Source organism: Notechis scutatus, chromosome 2, assembly GCF_049901735.1.
Source record: "Notechis scutatus isolate UNSWTSFEM ecotype Mainland chromosome 2, rNotScu1.2, whole genome shotgun sequence".
Taxonomy (NCBI): domain Eukaryota; kingdom Metazoa; phylum Chordata; class Lepidosauria; order Squamata; family Elapidae; genus Notechis; species Notechis scutatus.
In genome coordinates, this window is record NC_142010.1 from 199,486,520 (window position 1) to 199,503,725 (window position 17,206).

The window sequence follows — 17,206 nt, forward strand, 5'->3', positions numbered from 1 at the left end:
TTGTGAGCAGTATGTTCCTGTTCCTGTGCTGATCACAATAATACATGCGGACAGCCTTTACAAATAATTGAATATTTTGTAAAGCAGGTCACCATCAAAAAAAAGATCCACTTGCTTGCTTCTGAATCGAGGATGTCTCACACAAAGGTAGTCTACATATATTATAAATATATGTATTATAATATGCATTATATGTTTGTAGTATATATTACAAACCTGTAATATATATTGGAAAGCTGATGATTTCACAGCTTGGTATGTCTATTCCACAACAAGGTAATTTTACCAAATTATCGCATTGAATACATTTTTTACTTGTGCTTTATATAGTGTATGCCATTTTTTCTTCTAATCCATACAACTTTGCATTTCTCCAGATACATTTCTCTATTTTAAAAGTGAAAAATTCACCTTGCCCTAGATGTAGAAAAAAGCAAACCAGAAGGATTTAAAAAAATCCAATTTTAGGCCAACTGAATATATATGTATAGTGTGTAGGTGTATATATATATATATGTACATATATACAAATGCAGAAATATGCATTTTCTTTTCACAGCTAAATAAATACAATAGGTGAATGTAGTTAAATGTCCAAAGTCCAAGAGCTGAATTTAACATATTTTATTTTGCTTTGCTTTGAAAAAATTACAGCTTTATATATATCTTGTACTTTTATATGCAGCATTTAGTGATCTCACATGTGGTTTGTTGACCTGAGCTATAATAGCCATTTCATTTCAGTAAAGCAATAGCATTAAGTAGCTCACTGACCCCAAATTTGCATCTTAGTCTTATGCAGAGTTGGTCACTGATTTCAGCGAGTTGAAATGTACTACAATAGATAGGACTGGATGGCAGACTTGGACTGGTGGAAATGAAATTTTATTTATTATTGTATATCGTTGAAGTAATACTCTATAGGCAATATGATGTGATAGTGTACAATTTTTTTTGAAGAAAAGGAATTAACACTCCAGTCTTGTTGCTATGCCTCTGCCAATGTGTGTGATTGGGGCATAGAGAACTTTAAGAACACTATGCCTATGAGGCCACAATTTTCCATTAAACCACTCACTGTTCTATTGTACTATCAAACTCTCAGCTTCCCAGTGCTTTTACAATTCTGGAAAAGGGTGGGATCTACATGCATTTACATCTAACACCCATGCAGGGCACTGAATCCCAAAGACCTGATCATTACATATCTTTGCAACATGTGTGCAGAATGCACATCCATGCAACATGCATACACCCAGCTCCTTGGCACACATGTGTTGCTCTGGATGTAAAACTGGGCTATCACCTTTCCCCTTTATTACTCTATTTTCTTTCTTATATCCCACACAAAGACCAAACACTTTTCAGAAAGATAAAACATGTCTGTGTGTCATATTAAAGCAAACAATTTTAGATTACTTTAAAGATCAAGGTATGTATTGTGAATAAACATTTATGTGCGCTATTCAAAAATACTGTGCTAAATTTATAATTGTGTAAGCTGCCACAGGACCTAAACTTTTGTGTTCTCACTCTATAGTTTACTACAAACATTACAGTCTACTGGCCTTGATTTTAACTATCATAACCAAACTTTTTGCAATATTCTTTCATTTCACAAGTGTCTACAATAATTAACCAAACACAATCTTTTTAGCTTCACATGGGGTAGGAATAACTTTTCATCTATTTTATATATGTGTATATTTATATATTTATATATATGTATATAACAAAATAAATTAAGTTTTTGCTTACATAATTATGGTCCAGAATTAAAGAAAAGTCATAAAAATAAATAAATTCAAGATTTTTATACCAAGATATGTTAAAATTAAAACTGGCTCAGAACAAACAAAAGTAGTACTGTACGCAGGCTTGTTAAAATTCCTGTAACAAGCATACACTTAAAATGTGAAAGCTTATTAACCCATGTATGACCACAATAAGAAAAATAAGAAAATATTCTTATTTTCTCTGGCAAAATATTTTCCTCATACCCACATACTGGTTTACTGGATATTTATAATTTATCTCGGAAAGAAAGCAGGAATTAGAAAAGCCACTTTTAAAAAATCATGTTATATTCAAGAAATAAATGACTTTTCAAAAATATGAGGAAAGTTTTTGAACTCAAGGGGAAAAATTGTAAAATAGTATCTCCCATAGACAATACACCTTTAAGTCTGGAGGTTTATCAGCAAAAGCTAAACATCATCTTTTAGTAATAGATTTCCATTATATAGATTTTTAATTACATAAGGAAATCAGTGTTTCCTTCAAACCATATTTAATTATTTGCTTAGGGTAAAATTACAATGTTGCTTTCCTACCTTTGGCACAGCAACTTTATAAGATAAATCGATCAATATCCTGTCTATTTTCATAAATGGAGAACTTAACCCTGCAGTCTGTCTTATTCGGTAAAAAGAACTTTCTACTTTATTTTTATTTAAGATACTTGTGTTTTCTATCATAAGAGCCACAGAACCTAAATGACATAGCTTGAAGAAGTGCATGCATGTGTATATTAGAGATTCTTCGTTACATAAAACTAGTTGTAAAAAGGTGCAACCAAAAATGCCATCTGATACCCAACGGAATGATCAAAGGTAAGAAAAGAGCAAGAGATAGGCTGCTGCAGACATCAAAATGCAGCCCAAGAAAACACCACCACTAATGAGAAGGAACATCCTCCATGCACACTGGAAGAGTCAGCTTTAGATGTAAACTGGTTGTTCCTGTGCAGTCAAGAGTCTGTACATGGCAGCTGGCATAGTCTTCATATGAATCTGGAAGAAAGGAAGAACTATTCAGTTGATGCTTCATCCCGAATAGTCAAAAGGACTGGGGCATTTGCATGGAGTCAGGAGTAGAATAGCTTCAGTACTCTCCATTCAAAAGACATTTGAAAGAGGATGATATATATGTTCAATTATAGCAATATACAATATACAATATCATCTGTTAGCTAACATATTAGTATAAGCCTATAAATAAAAGTTCCATTCAATATTTAGATCAATGCTAAACGTATGGATATATTTTAAAATGGGATATTAAACAGCAACTCAAATTTTAATGGGAAATACATGGAGATATGTCCATTTCAGGAGTCAGTCTATTAAATCATTGGATGTAAAGTTAAATGAGAAAATAACTAAAAATAGCTGTGCAACATATAGGGGAAGGGCAGGGAGATAATTTTTCCTTCTATATAATGGAAGCTGTTATTCTGTTACGATTGTGACTTCCGACTTCTCGTCCGAGACCCCACTCGGTTTGTTTCTGGGAAACTGGAAGGAAGATCGTCAAATTGTGATCATGTGACTGTGGGGACTCTAGCTGTAAGTACAAGATCTAGCCCCAACTACCCTCATTGTAAATTTCAACAGCCACTAAAAGAGTAGATTAAATAAGGACCACCTACATGACCTAAAATGTGATCTGTTCTCCACACAAGCTCTAAAACTAGGTAAAGAGAACCCAATTAAACAAATGTGTCAAAAGGGTTCACACACTTTTAAGCACCACTATAATTATGCATCTATTTAAAAAAAAAAAAACTTTCTGTCATCTTTCATGCCCTTCTAGTTCGTAAACAATTGAAAGAGAAAATGGAGCCAGTTGCATTAGTGTAATTCACTTTAAGTTTCAGTGTAATCCAGATAGACTTTTTGGTGTAGTGAAGGGCATATTAGATTAAATAGGTTCAAATTCCTAGTCTGAATTTTCATTTGGTTACCTTATCACTCAGCTAAAATAATCATATGTAATGGGTAAATCCATCCATGCATAAAAAGTATTATGGCATATACTTGCCAATAAGCCCATCTGTGGATAAACTGAACCTAATTTTCTGGGTGCAATTTGGTTCCTAAAATTCTAAATTTGTCTATGAGTATATATAGCAGGACTATCAAACTCCCAGCCCACGGGCTGGATGTGTCATGTGCTGGCCACGCCCACGCCCGGTTTAGCGGAGGGGAATATAGTCCCAATACGTCACGTGACGACATGAGTTTGACACCCCTGATATACAGTATTTTATGACTCTTATAAGATCTAAACAGCTTGAAAGAAAGGGGTATAATCCTGAACCCATCAAATACACAATATAAAAAATACAACAGGCTCAGGAAAATTTAAAATACTACTATCTGTATTAAAGAATGTCCTACAAGAATTTTAATTTGTGGCAGCAATAATGCAGCCAAGCCAAGCTTTCATGGGGCACTGATGGATGCCAGCTCTTACCTCACCAACAGCATTTGAGAGAACATGAACAATCTTTTCATGAGGTGTTGCTACAACACTTTGTCCATTTATTTCAATAATTCGGTGACCCACTCGGACTCCTCCTCGTTCTGCAATCCCTCCTCTCATAAGACTACAGATCTGGAAAGATATAAGAAATTAACAACATTGAAAAGGTACAATAGCAGATGCTTCAATAAGGCCAAGCATTAATTTGCACTTGTATGATTGCCAATTTGATGCAGGGATTGAAATGCTGGCATGAAAGCTGGCTGAGTGTTTTTGGACCAGTCTCTCTCTCTGTCTCTCTCTCTCTGGATAAAAATATAGTAATAATAAGATATCATGCTCAGTATTCTCATGACATGAGAATGTTTTAACAGGAAGCATTTTAAAAATATTTGTAATAAATAGGATTACGAACAAGGAATGATATTGAATATTACTTACTATGCCATTCTGTACACTGAAGCCTAGTTGATATCTGAGGTCTGGTCTTCGAATGAGTACAGTAGTTACTGGAGGACATCTCACTATGTTCAGTTTCACCCTGGCTTGTGTTTTTAAACCCTGGAATGCAATAAAGCAGGATTTTCACATTATTCTTTTGAAATCTGCAATGGACCTTAGTATGGCAAGTATACTTTAAAACAGGGGTCTCCAACCTTGGCAACTTTAAAACTTGTGGATTTCAACTCCCTGAGTTCCTCAGCCAGCAAAGCTCTGGGAGTTGAAGTCCATAAGTCTTAAAGTTGCCAAGGTTGGAGAACCCTGTTTTAAAAGAGTATTTTGGTAGCATTACATTTAATTTATTCTTAACATAAAGCAAGGCATACAAAAACAAATAATGATAAGATCTGCATCAGTTAAACCAGAGTGGGCAATTGATTTTCCCAAGAGGCCACCTGAGAAACTGGGGCTGTTGTGGAAGACTGCTGCCACTCTGGACCCGCTGCCATTCCTAAGTCCTGCCCTGCTAATGCTGCACGTTCCCCTCTGCAAATACCATCCTGGCCCCCGATGTCCCGCACCCAATGTGGCAAGCGCCATGGGCTGGACTGGGACTGCCTGTGGGCCAAGTGTGGCCTGCTGACCACAAAATGCCCAGGTATGAGTTAAACCCTGTGCTCTGAAATGAACACAGGGAGGACTGCAGATTAATCAGACTATGGTACAGACTCTTCAAGCTATTATGAAGTCCCTGGGCTGTGTAGCGATAACAGAATATTGAAGGAATTAGCTGAAGGGATGTTGGGACTTTTGTAAATTAACTTTGACAAGTCTTGGACAATTGGAGAATAGAAAACACAAGAAAAAAGGAGACTATCCTAAAAATTATTGGCCATTGAACCTAGTCTCAGTACCTATGAATTAATGCCCTTACATTGAGTTGGACAGTGGAAACCATTTTGACCCATTGGGACCACTTTTGGGGCCAATACTATTCAATATTTTAATTGATGATCTGGATTGATGGGTGGATATCCCATTTTCAGATAATATAAAATTTGGAGATCTGGCTAACATTCAGGATGCAGAATGAGATTGCAATCTAATCCAGACAGATTGGAAGACTGAGCTGAGTGACAAAGATGCCCTTCGTAAGGGAAAAATGTGTTATTACTTCCATATAGGAAAGAAAAACTTAGACCACACATAAAAGACAGGGAACTTTGTGCTCGGAAACCACTATATTGGAAAATGATTTGACTGTGGTCATAACATAAGAGCGGCGTGAAGCAGCTCTAGCAAAGTTAACAGAGTTCTGGGCAGCATCAGAGGTTTTGTATCGAAGCTACGTAATAGCCTTAATCACGTTTACATTTACAAAACCACATGTGGAATACTGTGTATGATTCTGGGCAACACATTTTCTGTAGGATTGTAACACCCTCAGAGGACAGCAATATAAAGGTATTACAGGAACTTGAGGTCATTGCTCTATGAGGACAGGATGAAGATACCTGGCATCGGTCTGGAGAAAAGACTAGGGAGACATGGAGGAAGTTGACCTATTTGAACTGATTGGATGGGCAGATAAACATGGGAGATGATCTCTCTAATAACCCTGGTAATGATTGTAATGATAATGACAGCCATATCTCAAGGTTGGTTTCTCATTCAGAAGCATTTAGAAATACACTTAAGCCATCATTGTATTTTCTTCACACTTTCCAGGGCCTCTTCCCCCTTGCCTTTGTATGATAGATTCATAGGGGTCCAAGGAGAACTTGACTCTTGATGAATGTATCTTTTCTTTTATGTATACTGAGAGCATTTGCACCAAGACCTTGTGTGTCCAATCACACTTGGCCAATAAAGAATTCTATTGTATTCTAAGAGAACAAGTAATGAAATATGTGTTGTGGTCTTATGATACAAACACTGCATTTTACATCTGCAGAATGTCATAGTGTATGTATGAAAAGATGGCACTTCTTGATAAATCTTCAATATATATGTCATCATTTTGATTTTATCTTATAGTAGCAGTCACTTATGGTTTTTTTTCCTTTGTGAGTTATTGCTTTAACTTATAAAGGGAATACTTAGTAATATTTCTATCAATGACTTTTATTATCTTCAATTCTTACATACTGAGTTATTTATTATATTTTAGTATTGCTAAATAGAAAAGGCTCATGTTGGTTAAGTAGAGTCAGGATCCTGCTTTAAATAAACAAAAAACAAAATCATTTTCTGTACCTTTATGATACTCTGGCATGTAGAGAGTGGTAGGCCAACTAAACTAGTCCCGTTGATAGACATGATCTGGTCTCCAATATTCAGCTTTCCAGATTTCTCTGCTGGTCCCCCATGCATCATATTGGCAATGATAACTGTAGGCAAGATGGATCCCCACCCGGATTCTACAATCACTACGCCCAGAATTTCACCTTTCTGCTTCTCAATGAAAACCTGAACAAAAATCAGAAATAATTTTCTGTTATGAAATGTAGTAATCCTGCAAAATAGCCCCAATTGGCAACACTTTTGCCTTACCCATACAACTACAATATGAACATTAAAAAAATGACTTTAATAAACAGTATATAAAGCGATTTTGTGTGTAACCATTGAGTGGAAATAACGCAAGTAAATATATTAGGATTTTACTTGAATATAAATATTTCCAAATTACAGGTACACTGCCTATTCTTCTACATGTAGTGCAGGGGTATCAAATTCGCGGCCCGCAGGCCAGATGCGTCACGCGCTGGCCATGTCCAACCCCGGTTTAGCAAAGGGGAAAAAAAGTTGTGACACATCACATGATGACGTGACATCATGAGTTTGACACCCATGATGTAGTGTTTCGAAAGTTATATTTAAAAACAGCTTTAACTGTATGTAGACTTTTAAATAACTTTTCTTACAAATATTTTACATCAACAGGAGAGAAATTGATGATAAAATAACTGGCTTTTTTCCCTACTGCCACATCACAGTGGTGTCCAACATGTCAAACATTAGAAAATTGTGTCTTCAACAGAATGCACTGCAAACCATGTTAATCCAAGGTGTGAACATTTTTAAAGATGAAAAAAAGGAGAAAGGGGAAGAGAGAAAATAACTGTTTTTTCAAACTCTAAAAGTAAATAAAATTCTGTATGGTATTGAAGGAAGTCACTCATTAACAGAAGCTTTATAATTAGCTGCAAAAATTAGGTGAGAGGATTCTTAGCTGAACAGCATTGCAAATAAAGAGGTGCATACATCTTTGCAGTTTTCAGACTTTGAGAAGTGGATCAAATCGTCATTGTACATATCTTGGGTATTGAGGAGGTCACTATATTCCTTCTGACTCAGGTCTTCAGGATTTATTCCATTTGCCCTTAAGAACTCCTGGTATGCCACACTGAATGCCTGGCCAATGGACTGTGCAATTAATTGTGCCTATAGCAATTGTAAAAGAAAAAAACATAATAAAATAGTTAAGGAAATCCAGTAGGAGCAGAGAAGTTTTAAAAGGTGGTTCAACCCCACCATAAGCTGGGTGGCGAAATATATGCCAAGTGCACTATATCAAACAATGCATGACGCGTGAGTGAAACCCAGGGCTTACAAAGAGCCTGAAGGAGGTAGATGAACCTTAAAATGTTATGTGGGTCCTCAATTTGAAAGGCTGCTTCAAATTATTGGCCTCAACAATTCCATGGATGTAGCACTTTATGGATTAGCAAGCATGAGGGAATAATTTTATTGTTCAGAATGTCTACTAAGCTCAAGCAATAAACACTCATCTGTACCCTCTGAGATTTTCCTTCGAATGTGGTGAAGCTTTACAGAAAGAAGTTCAACCCTAAAGCAGACAGACAAACTGTATTTACAGAGCGATTTTCCCTTCTATGTGTTTGATCTATTCACCTCTCTCATTTACCTCACCATTGTGCTCCTCAGCTCTAAGCAGCCTTCTTGTTTGTTCAACCCCCTTGGCATTAGAGTTCTATTTGAAAACCATTTCAGAAAAGAGGACTTATCCATATCTCTGTGATTTCCGTGGTCCTAGAGAAATTGGGAGAAACTAGAAGACTAGAAAAACTGACCACCTTTTTCTTACTGATAGGTTCCTTTCTAGCAGGATCAGCACACGCATACTTTCATGCCCTACTACTACTGACTGCAACAAACAACCTGATGGAAGAGGAGTCTGTATTAATTTCAAACACGGAAACAACAAATTTCCTTACATCTTCAGACTCAAAAACATGGCAGATCATTTTGTACTGCCTCTTCCCATCCTGAGAAGGATGAGAGGCCTCCACATTATCTTGAGAATTTGATCTTGGCATTCGCCTTCGAGCCATCAACACAACTATATTTCCGATATCTGCAATGTAGGAAATGGTCCTCAAAGGATGATCCATCATTGTTTCCTTAAAAAAAAAAAAGACCCTCGCATTAGTATTCTTTATCACTAACACAGTCATTTTAGAACACTGGCATTCCATATCAACATGTTTCCAAATTAAAGGAAATCTACATCACCTATACAAATCAAGGGAAGAATCAGAGTTGCCACCTGCCTGCCAGATTACAAGAGTCCCTTGTAAAGTACTTATCAGGACCATGACCTGTACAGGTAATCCTTGACTTACAACCAGTTGTCTGAGGATTATTTGCAGTTACAGTGGCCTCAGGATAGATGCTGTATGGCCCATAGAGCACTTCCAGCCATCATAAAAGTTGTGCTGCCCCTTTCACATGACACTGGGCAACCAGTTGCCAAGTGCCTGGGAATGACCAGTTGCCAAGTGCCTGGGAATCACAAGACTACTATTTGCAAACTTTTCTGCTGGCTCCTCCAGAAAGTCAATGGGCAGGAAAGGGACGTTGGATTTTGGGTCTGTTCCTTAAGGTATTTCCCCTCAGCTGTGTAGGGATCCTTCTCCATGCTAAAGGAACAGACCTTACATTTGGCGAAAATGCTATTGTTCTGGAAGGCATTTTCCTCTCCAGATAGTGAATGCCAATGTTCTGAGCTTTTCAGGATGATGATCTTTGCTAGTGTTTTCACTAGGTTAAAAGTGAAAAGCCTCCAGCGTCGCAGGGGATCTCTCCTCCAGAGTGGGGGGAAAACCCTCATCTCCCCATCTGATAAAAATGCTAGCAAATGTCATCATTCTCTTGACTGTTCTTCCTGATGGGGATTTAGGCTTCCTGTCCTACCAACTGGGAAGTCCATTTAATGACTCACAAGGTTGCTTAACAACTGACCAAAGAGAGCAAGGATTGAAATAATTAAGCAAAGCGGTCACATGGCATCTTGCTTAATGACCACTTTGCTCAGTGGCTGAGATTCTGGGCCCAGTTATGGTCATAAGTGGAGTACTACCTGTACCTTATTTTGAAGAGGAATAACTTAGTTACTATACATGAATTATGACTGATACTATATATGTAAGTTTAAATAGTTTAATCTAGGACTGTATTTTCCCCCTTGAAACTGTTGCTTGTTGGCAGTCTTGATCACTTAAATAAGCAATCATTGCAAAAGTTATGTTTAAAATAAGAAATGTAATTAATTAATGTAAACAAATTTGGAAGCAGTTAATTATTTCATCATCTTATAGAAATTCTAAACTAGGCTTTTTCATAGTAAGGCAAGAAGTAAATGGAAATAAAGAAGAAACAGCTCCATAGTATATTTCCAATCCTTGTAAAATAGACTATAGAGAGTTTGCTGTACCTGAGTGTCTGCATTTAGCACTTTTATTCTCTGTGTTGAAATGAAAAGATCAACTTCAGTCATGGGCTGAGATTCACCTTCAGGAACCTGCAGTTGAAAACATTTTTAGTTAGGAAGTGTATACTTCAGAAGCCATACTTTTAAAAATATGGGATTATATATAAATAAAATAAATCTTACAAAATATACTATTTGACTGTGAAGTTAATAAGAAGAAATTGTATGAAATATGAGTGATGGACAAAATTGTTAGTTTCCTCCCAACTCTGGTCCGTGCAATATTTTTTCTTGACATGAAAACACATTCTCCTCTGTCCTCTTTCTGGCATAGGGGCTCTCCCTGGATTCTTTTAAATCAGTTCAACAGCCAATCTTTCATTAATTATGGCTATCAAGGCACAGTTAGATAGGGATGAAGAGAGGTGGCATTATGCTGTTTTGGCTACCCAAAAAGAAGAGGGAAGAAAAACGAGCTAATGCCCTCCATATGCTCAGTATTCATTCCCCTCTTTCGCCAAAGTAAAAGCACAGTCATAAAAACAGGTTTTCATGTGTATTCATATTCATGACATTTTGTTTTAGGTCGAAGCATGAACTGCAAAAATGGTAAAATAATCTCACTTCCAACTCCCACTACAATAAAATTGATTGAGGATTGATGAAAAAATTAATATAATCCCAATGTAGAACTTGCTACAGCTATACAAACAGAAGTATTATTATGCTAAAATGAGCTATTTGTAACATATGTACAATGCATGCTAAATATCACATTATTTTTTGTGGTTCCAGCCCCACCAATTACTGTGGTTAAAAAAAAATATCACATGCCAATCACCAAATAATATTGATATTATTTTTTTATAACTAAAGGAGCAATAACTAAGTTCATTAAAACCTCAACTGGCATAACACGTCTATTTGTTGAAAAAAATAATTGTAAATGCTGAAAATGTTGGTCTTAAACAATGCTCTAGAATATCAAGTTATTGTATTTTGCTGCCTACTGCTGAACTGTATTTGCATCAATATACTTACTATAATGTGTTTTTATATACTGCATATAATTATAGAATTTAAATTTTATATAAGAAAAGTAAGTCATTTGGTTGCATCCAGCAATTTTGTTACATCCATTAATTAAGTGAAATCAAATTTAAATATAAAACTTATAAAATATAACTTGTCTTTTTTGGAAAGAAAGATTTCATCAGCTCTAAATTTGGGATGTGCTTTTAGCAATAGCATGTTTTCATTTCATTAATAATTATCTTATTATGGTAATGAAATGGCTAATAACAAGAAAATTGGGCCACTTGTTATCTGACGTGTGTCAATTTACATGGTGGTTCAAACATTTAATGAAGAACATTTGCTGGATGCAGTTTGTTTTTTTTAAAAATGTGACAAAGAGAAATGCAGAAAAAGTAAAATGAAATAACAAAACCTAGACAACACATCAAGCTGATGAAATTGTACTGCACCTTCTTTCTGCTTTTGGCTAATTTCTGGGCCATCTGCTTAGCATGAAATAAACAAAGAAAGGAGAATAGTTAGCTAACATCTTGTAGAGACTCTATGTCAACCAGGGATCTATAGCAGTACACCTGTTGGTGTCACCTAATTAAACTGTGTATAACAGTACATTAGAACAGCCTTTCCAACCTACAGTCTCCCATTTTTGTTACATTACAACTTTTATACATTTCAACATGGCTCTTGGTGTTGACTAGGAACTATGGTATTTGCAGTACAATACATTGATATCATTGTTTTTCAACCTTGAAACTTTTAAGATGTGTAGATGTCACCTTCAGCACCTTCACCTTCAACAACAACACCATGACATAAAACTAGCAACTATCAGTGGATATTATTTCCCCAGAGGCTACCTGAAAGAAACACAGCTGGATGGTTTGCTATGTTGATCCCTTTCTCACTATAAGGAGAATCTTATTAGTTTAAACTTACTTCTTAGGGACTGTGGCCTCCTTATAGAGCAGAATTCAATAAATGTCATCCATGAGATTATTTTCAAAATAAGGACATTGGGGTAAATCAATTCCAAACCAAACAAAAACAAATAAAACACTTTTGGTCTGCTTTAGATATACGTCTTCATGTCACAATGTGAGATTAAGTAATTATTCTGAATCGCAAATTACATATTAAAAATATAAAGTTTATTTTAATAAAATTCTAGGCACGGGGTTGAATTATTTCCTGATTTTTAATAAAATAATTTATTTAGTCCTGTTTACTTGATTTACTTGATTTATATACAGCCTTGCAAGCTCAAAGAAGACCACAGAGAGCTCCTTCCTCCTCTTTTCTCCCCACAATTAACAATCTTGAGGAGGATTGGCTGAGAGAGAATGACCGACCCAAAGCTCCTGCTGTTAGGATTTAGGGCTCCTTGTCCAATATCTTATCACTACATACACCCTTACAAATGCTGTTAGAGATGACAAATGCATTTCTATGAATGCAAGCCAAAAATATCATCCAACACTATTGCTCATTATGCAGTGAAATTCCAGATCCTGATTTCTGAGCAACGGGTTACCAGAAGATTTAATTAACTAGTGAAAGGAAAGTTTAACTATTAAATAAGGCTGCTTAATGTAAAAACAATGCATATCCTAAGCTGACTAGACTGTATGAAGTTTGCTCAGGAAGACGCACAAAAAAATAGATGCAAAAGGAAGTGCTTTAATTTATGATACACTGCCATCCCCATCTGCTCCCATTGCACATAGGAGTTTGTGCTCCCTCTTTCCACATAAACAAGAAAATGCCCATTAAGCAGAAACAGATCATATGAAAATATATTTGTTAATTGAGTTGCTTTCTTAATTCCAAGAGAATGAGAATATTAGATTAGATTATCTTTTTTAATAGACTGATAATGCACCAAACATTAAGAAACATTTTGCAACTTAGCTCTAATTTGAAACCAATGTATTATTTATGTTTCATCTGTTGTATGGTGGTTGATGAAGAACAGCAAAATGATGTGAACAAAGCTGATTTTGATTTCAAAAGAACCTCAAATATTTAGCAATATTTCATCTTTTTTTTTCACAGAGAGCATACAAATGTAAATAGAACCATGGGACAGACATTTGTCATACAAAATTATACAAATATACAAAATAAGGTATGACTTATTTCTGTGTTAGTAACTATTTGAGGTACTTTTAATGAAATGTTAGTTTCGTGCCACTTTTGACAATGTGAAACAATTCAATTTATAAATATTTACTGCTTTTAACGTGTAACATATTTCACTATTTGTTGTATTGCCCAAACTTCAGCCAAAGTTAAGCATCGTTAACCATCGATTTGTTTTAAGCTTAACAAAATCAATGAGGTTTAAGTAAGTCTTGCTGGATTGAGCAGTACCTATAAATTTCTAACATCAGTTATTTAAAAAGTTTAAATCACTTTTATAGAAACCAAACAGTGCCATTATTTGCATATATTTTATACAATTTTAAATTCTGCAGTAAGAGAGAAAGTACTCTGCTGATTTGCTATAGTACTTTTGTTGTATAATATTTTAATTACCATATTAAGATGTCCGGTGCCATAATCTAAATAGTTACCTAAAGACCCAGATGTATTATGTAAAAAGTTCTATTGAATGTAAATTAATCCTATTTTATGAAACATCGTCTGAATTGTATCTCTTCTATCCCTTGTAATCCCTGGTTCTTTGTGGACTCTGATTCATATATATAAATTCTGCATTTGCATAATAATTTAGGTTGGAATATTCTAAAATTTGAGATTTGGCAGGTCCCATTTTACTCTCGACATGTTATATGGGAAATAAGCTGTTCTAATCAAATGCCTAGGTTCCCTTTTAACTGCTACGTCTTGGCTTGTTGTAATCTATTGTTTCTGAAATCTTGTCAATCATTTTTGGCAATTTTGATTTTCGGGGCCCAGCTGCTGTTTGCAAACCAACAACTGTAGAAACAATATTCTCCTTTCAGATGAGCATTCTTTGTCTTTGGATAAAGGGAAGATAAATTTATTTGAATGTACTAGCTGCCTACTGCACTCAATTATAACAAAATATTAATCTACAAATTATGAAAGCAGATGGTGCATAAAAATAACAAACATGTCAATTCAATAATAGGACCATTTCCAGAGTATGGTTCATTACAGAGATAAAGTATGGATTATTCAGAGTTACAACTCAGGCATTAAGAGAATGACTGATTTTCACCTTAATTCGGCTCACTGCTTCCTGAGCCTGCATCATTCTCACATTCTTGGACGGAGTTTTGTCCGAAAGGAGTTGAGTAGAGCCAAGATAATTGGCAGCAAATATGATTCCATCAATTAAATCTTCAGGATCACAAGGCCCTGGAACTACAGTACATGAAAATTGAATTATTGGGCAAAATTATATTACTTACAGGAAAATAATAGAATACATTATTATCAGTATTAGCATATACAGGATGGAATTCTGGTGTGGTTAAAAATCATCATTCCCTAAAAGATTTGATACAATCAGAAATGAACAGAAGGACTATCTTCTCTATCAGAGAAAACACTTGATAATCTAATTTATTTTGACATTTGTTTGTTCTGTTGTGAGAGAAGTGCCCCTTAAGCGAAAGAACCTGAATGGATTTTTTTCTCTCTCCCCATCTCAGAAAGGCACAGAGTGCACTCATGCCTCTGCCCTAGCAATGGCCCTTATTCTTTAGTCTTGATTTAAGAGGCTCCCGATTAACGAGCGGCTATGCCCCTGTGACAGAGCTGAGGTTGAAACTGTGGAGCGTGTCCTTTTATATTGCCCTATGTATAACGCAGGCAGATCTAAGTTACTGTCTCTCCTTGAAACAGACCCTTCTAGACCCAATGTTAGTAATTTGTTCTTATATTGTCTAGGGCAGTGGTCCCCAACCTTTTTTGTACCAGGGACCGGTTTCAAGCAGAAATTTTTTGCAAGGACCGGGGAGGGGAGAAGAAGAAGGAGGCTGCTCTCGCTGCTCCACCAGCCCAGGAAGAAACTGCTTCAAAGAAGCGGGAGGGGGGGCTTTTCCTGTCGCCGCAGCTATTCCGAAGCGCCCGTTTCACCCCCCACCCCCACTCCGCACGCCCGCGCGCGTGCGCTTCAATCCACAGTGTCCCGTTCTGCCTGCCTGCCTTAGTTTCTGGTTGTTTGGGAGCAGCTTCGGCTGAGAATAATAACTATTCGCCTCTTTTACTCAGCCGAAGCTGTTCCGATTCAACCATTAACGAAGGCAGGCAGGCAGGCAGGCAGAACGGAGCACTGGGTTGAACCCCGCGCGTGCGCGGGTGGGCGGGCGGACGGGGTGGGGGTGGGGGAGAAACGGGCGCTTTGGAGGCGCTGCGGTGACAGGAAAAGGCCCCCCCCCCGCTTCTTTGAAGCAGTTTCTTCCTGGGCTGGTGGAGGAGCGAGAGAGCGACTGAGAGCGCTGACCCAGAGAGAAGGACAGGCTTCGGTTGCTTCCTCCCTCCCCTTCTTTCATTTGTGTCCTTGATCCCCGATCCCAGCAGCATTCACCGAAGGTGAAGAAAGCCGCCATTTTTTTAAAAAAAAAATTCTTTGCGGCCCGGTAGAGAGTGCTCCACGGCCCGGTGGTTGGGGACCCCTGGTCTAGGGGATGGCTCCTCATATATCACTTCTTTGGCTTCCAAATTTTTTTTAAGAGCTGTAACCATCAGAGGAGAACGCTGTAATTCCCCTTGGTCAAGTTTTTGGTGACCAATTGTTCATGATTAATTTTCCCATGTTCTTCTTTTGTTGTACTTGTGTTTTGATTTGTGACCGCAAATAAAGTATTATTATTATTAGTCTTGATTATCCATCATTAGCTTGAAAGGAAAGCAATACCAACTGACATAACCAAAGTTGTGGGCAAAAAGGAAATTAAATAATGGCCATGTATTAGCTTCATGACATGGCCAACATTCATCTTAAACAATAGCAACAATCCATGGAGTTAGATAGGCAGCTAGAAGTAGACATCGATGGACCAGAGATGAGCTCTGTTGATTAAAATTGTTTTCTATAAATTGAGATTATTGTTTTAACTTCAGACATTGTATTGTGAGATTCTTGCTGTTTTAACTTTACACGTCACCCAGAATCACTTCCATGAGATTGTGAGAGGGGGACATATGAATACATAAATAACTAATAATGTGTTGCCGCGAAGAGGCTCTGACATAAACATCTATCTTAATTATGTATCTGACATAGTAATACAAATGCATCTTTTGAAATGTGTGCAGTAACTTGAAAAGGGCAGAGGGGGAGATGAAAACTCTAGTTTTTCTTGTTTTAGTTAGAAATGTTTATACAATAGGATTAGCTGGATCATTATTGAGGCATTATGAAGACTTCTGAAAAGCCCCTCCTAGCTTTCAATAATGTATCCTTTCTCCAGACTGCCCTCAGTTTTTAAAACTTTCTTGGCCACAAAAAGAGGACAAGATTTCAAAATTCTCACAATTCATTGTGTGTGCATGATGATTGCCTGGACAAATCAGAAGTGATTTGCCATTATTTCCTACCTAGGGTTAGGGTTAGGGTTAGATTAGGCTGAAACAGAGTGATTGTCCCAAGGTTACCCAGCTGACTTTGTGACAAGGCAAGAACTACCATTCATCTTGCCTGGTTTCAAGCCCAGTGCCTTAATCACTAGATCAAATTGGCTTTCCCAATGGTTCACTTCTGCTTCTAAACCATGAAATGTACATATATAC

The 17,206-nt window shown here is 36.7% G+C and overlaps 1 protein-coding gene across 3 annotated transcripts in view; it reads right to left on the reverse strand.

Annotated features, from left to right (window-relative positions):
- Positions 1 to 1,803: 1,803 nt before the first annotated feature.
- The window catches only part of APBA1 (amyloid beta precursor protein binding family A member 1), an 85,399-nt gene continuing 69,996 nt past the window's right edge, over positions 1,804 to 17,206 (reverse strand). For 2 of the 3 annotated variants that reach the window (XM_087957796.1, XM_087957798.1), the window contains exons 5-13: positions 14,688 to 14,833; positions 11,932 to 11,964; positions 10,448 to 10,534; positions 8,949 to 9,134; positions 7,975 to 8,154; positions 6,964 to 7,176; positions 4,708 to 4,827; positions 4,258 to 4,398; positions 1,804 to 2,792 (exon numbers count right to left, since the gene is read on the reverse strand). In XM_087957796.1, the coding sequence (XP_087813922.1) occupies positions 2,721 to 2,792; positions 4,258 to 4,398; positions 4,708 to 4,827; positions 6,964 to 7,176; positions 7,975 to 8,154; positions 8,949 to 9,134; positions 10,448 to 10,534; positions 11,932 to 11,964; positions 14,688 to 14,833 (1,178 nt within the window). In that variant the 3' untranslated portion in view covers positions 1,804 to 2,720. The remainder of the gene's footprint in view (positions 2,793 to 4,257; positions 4,399 to 4,707; positions 4,828 to 6,963; positions 7,177 to 7,974; positions 8,155 to 8,948; positions 9,135 to 10,447; positions 10,535 to 11,931; positions 11,965 to 14,687; positions 14,834 to 17,206) is intronic. The other variant, XM_087957799.1, reaches the window with a different exon arrangement.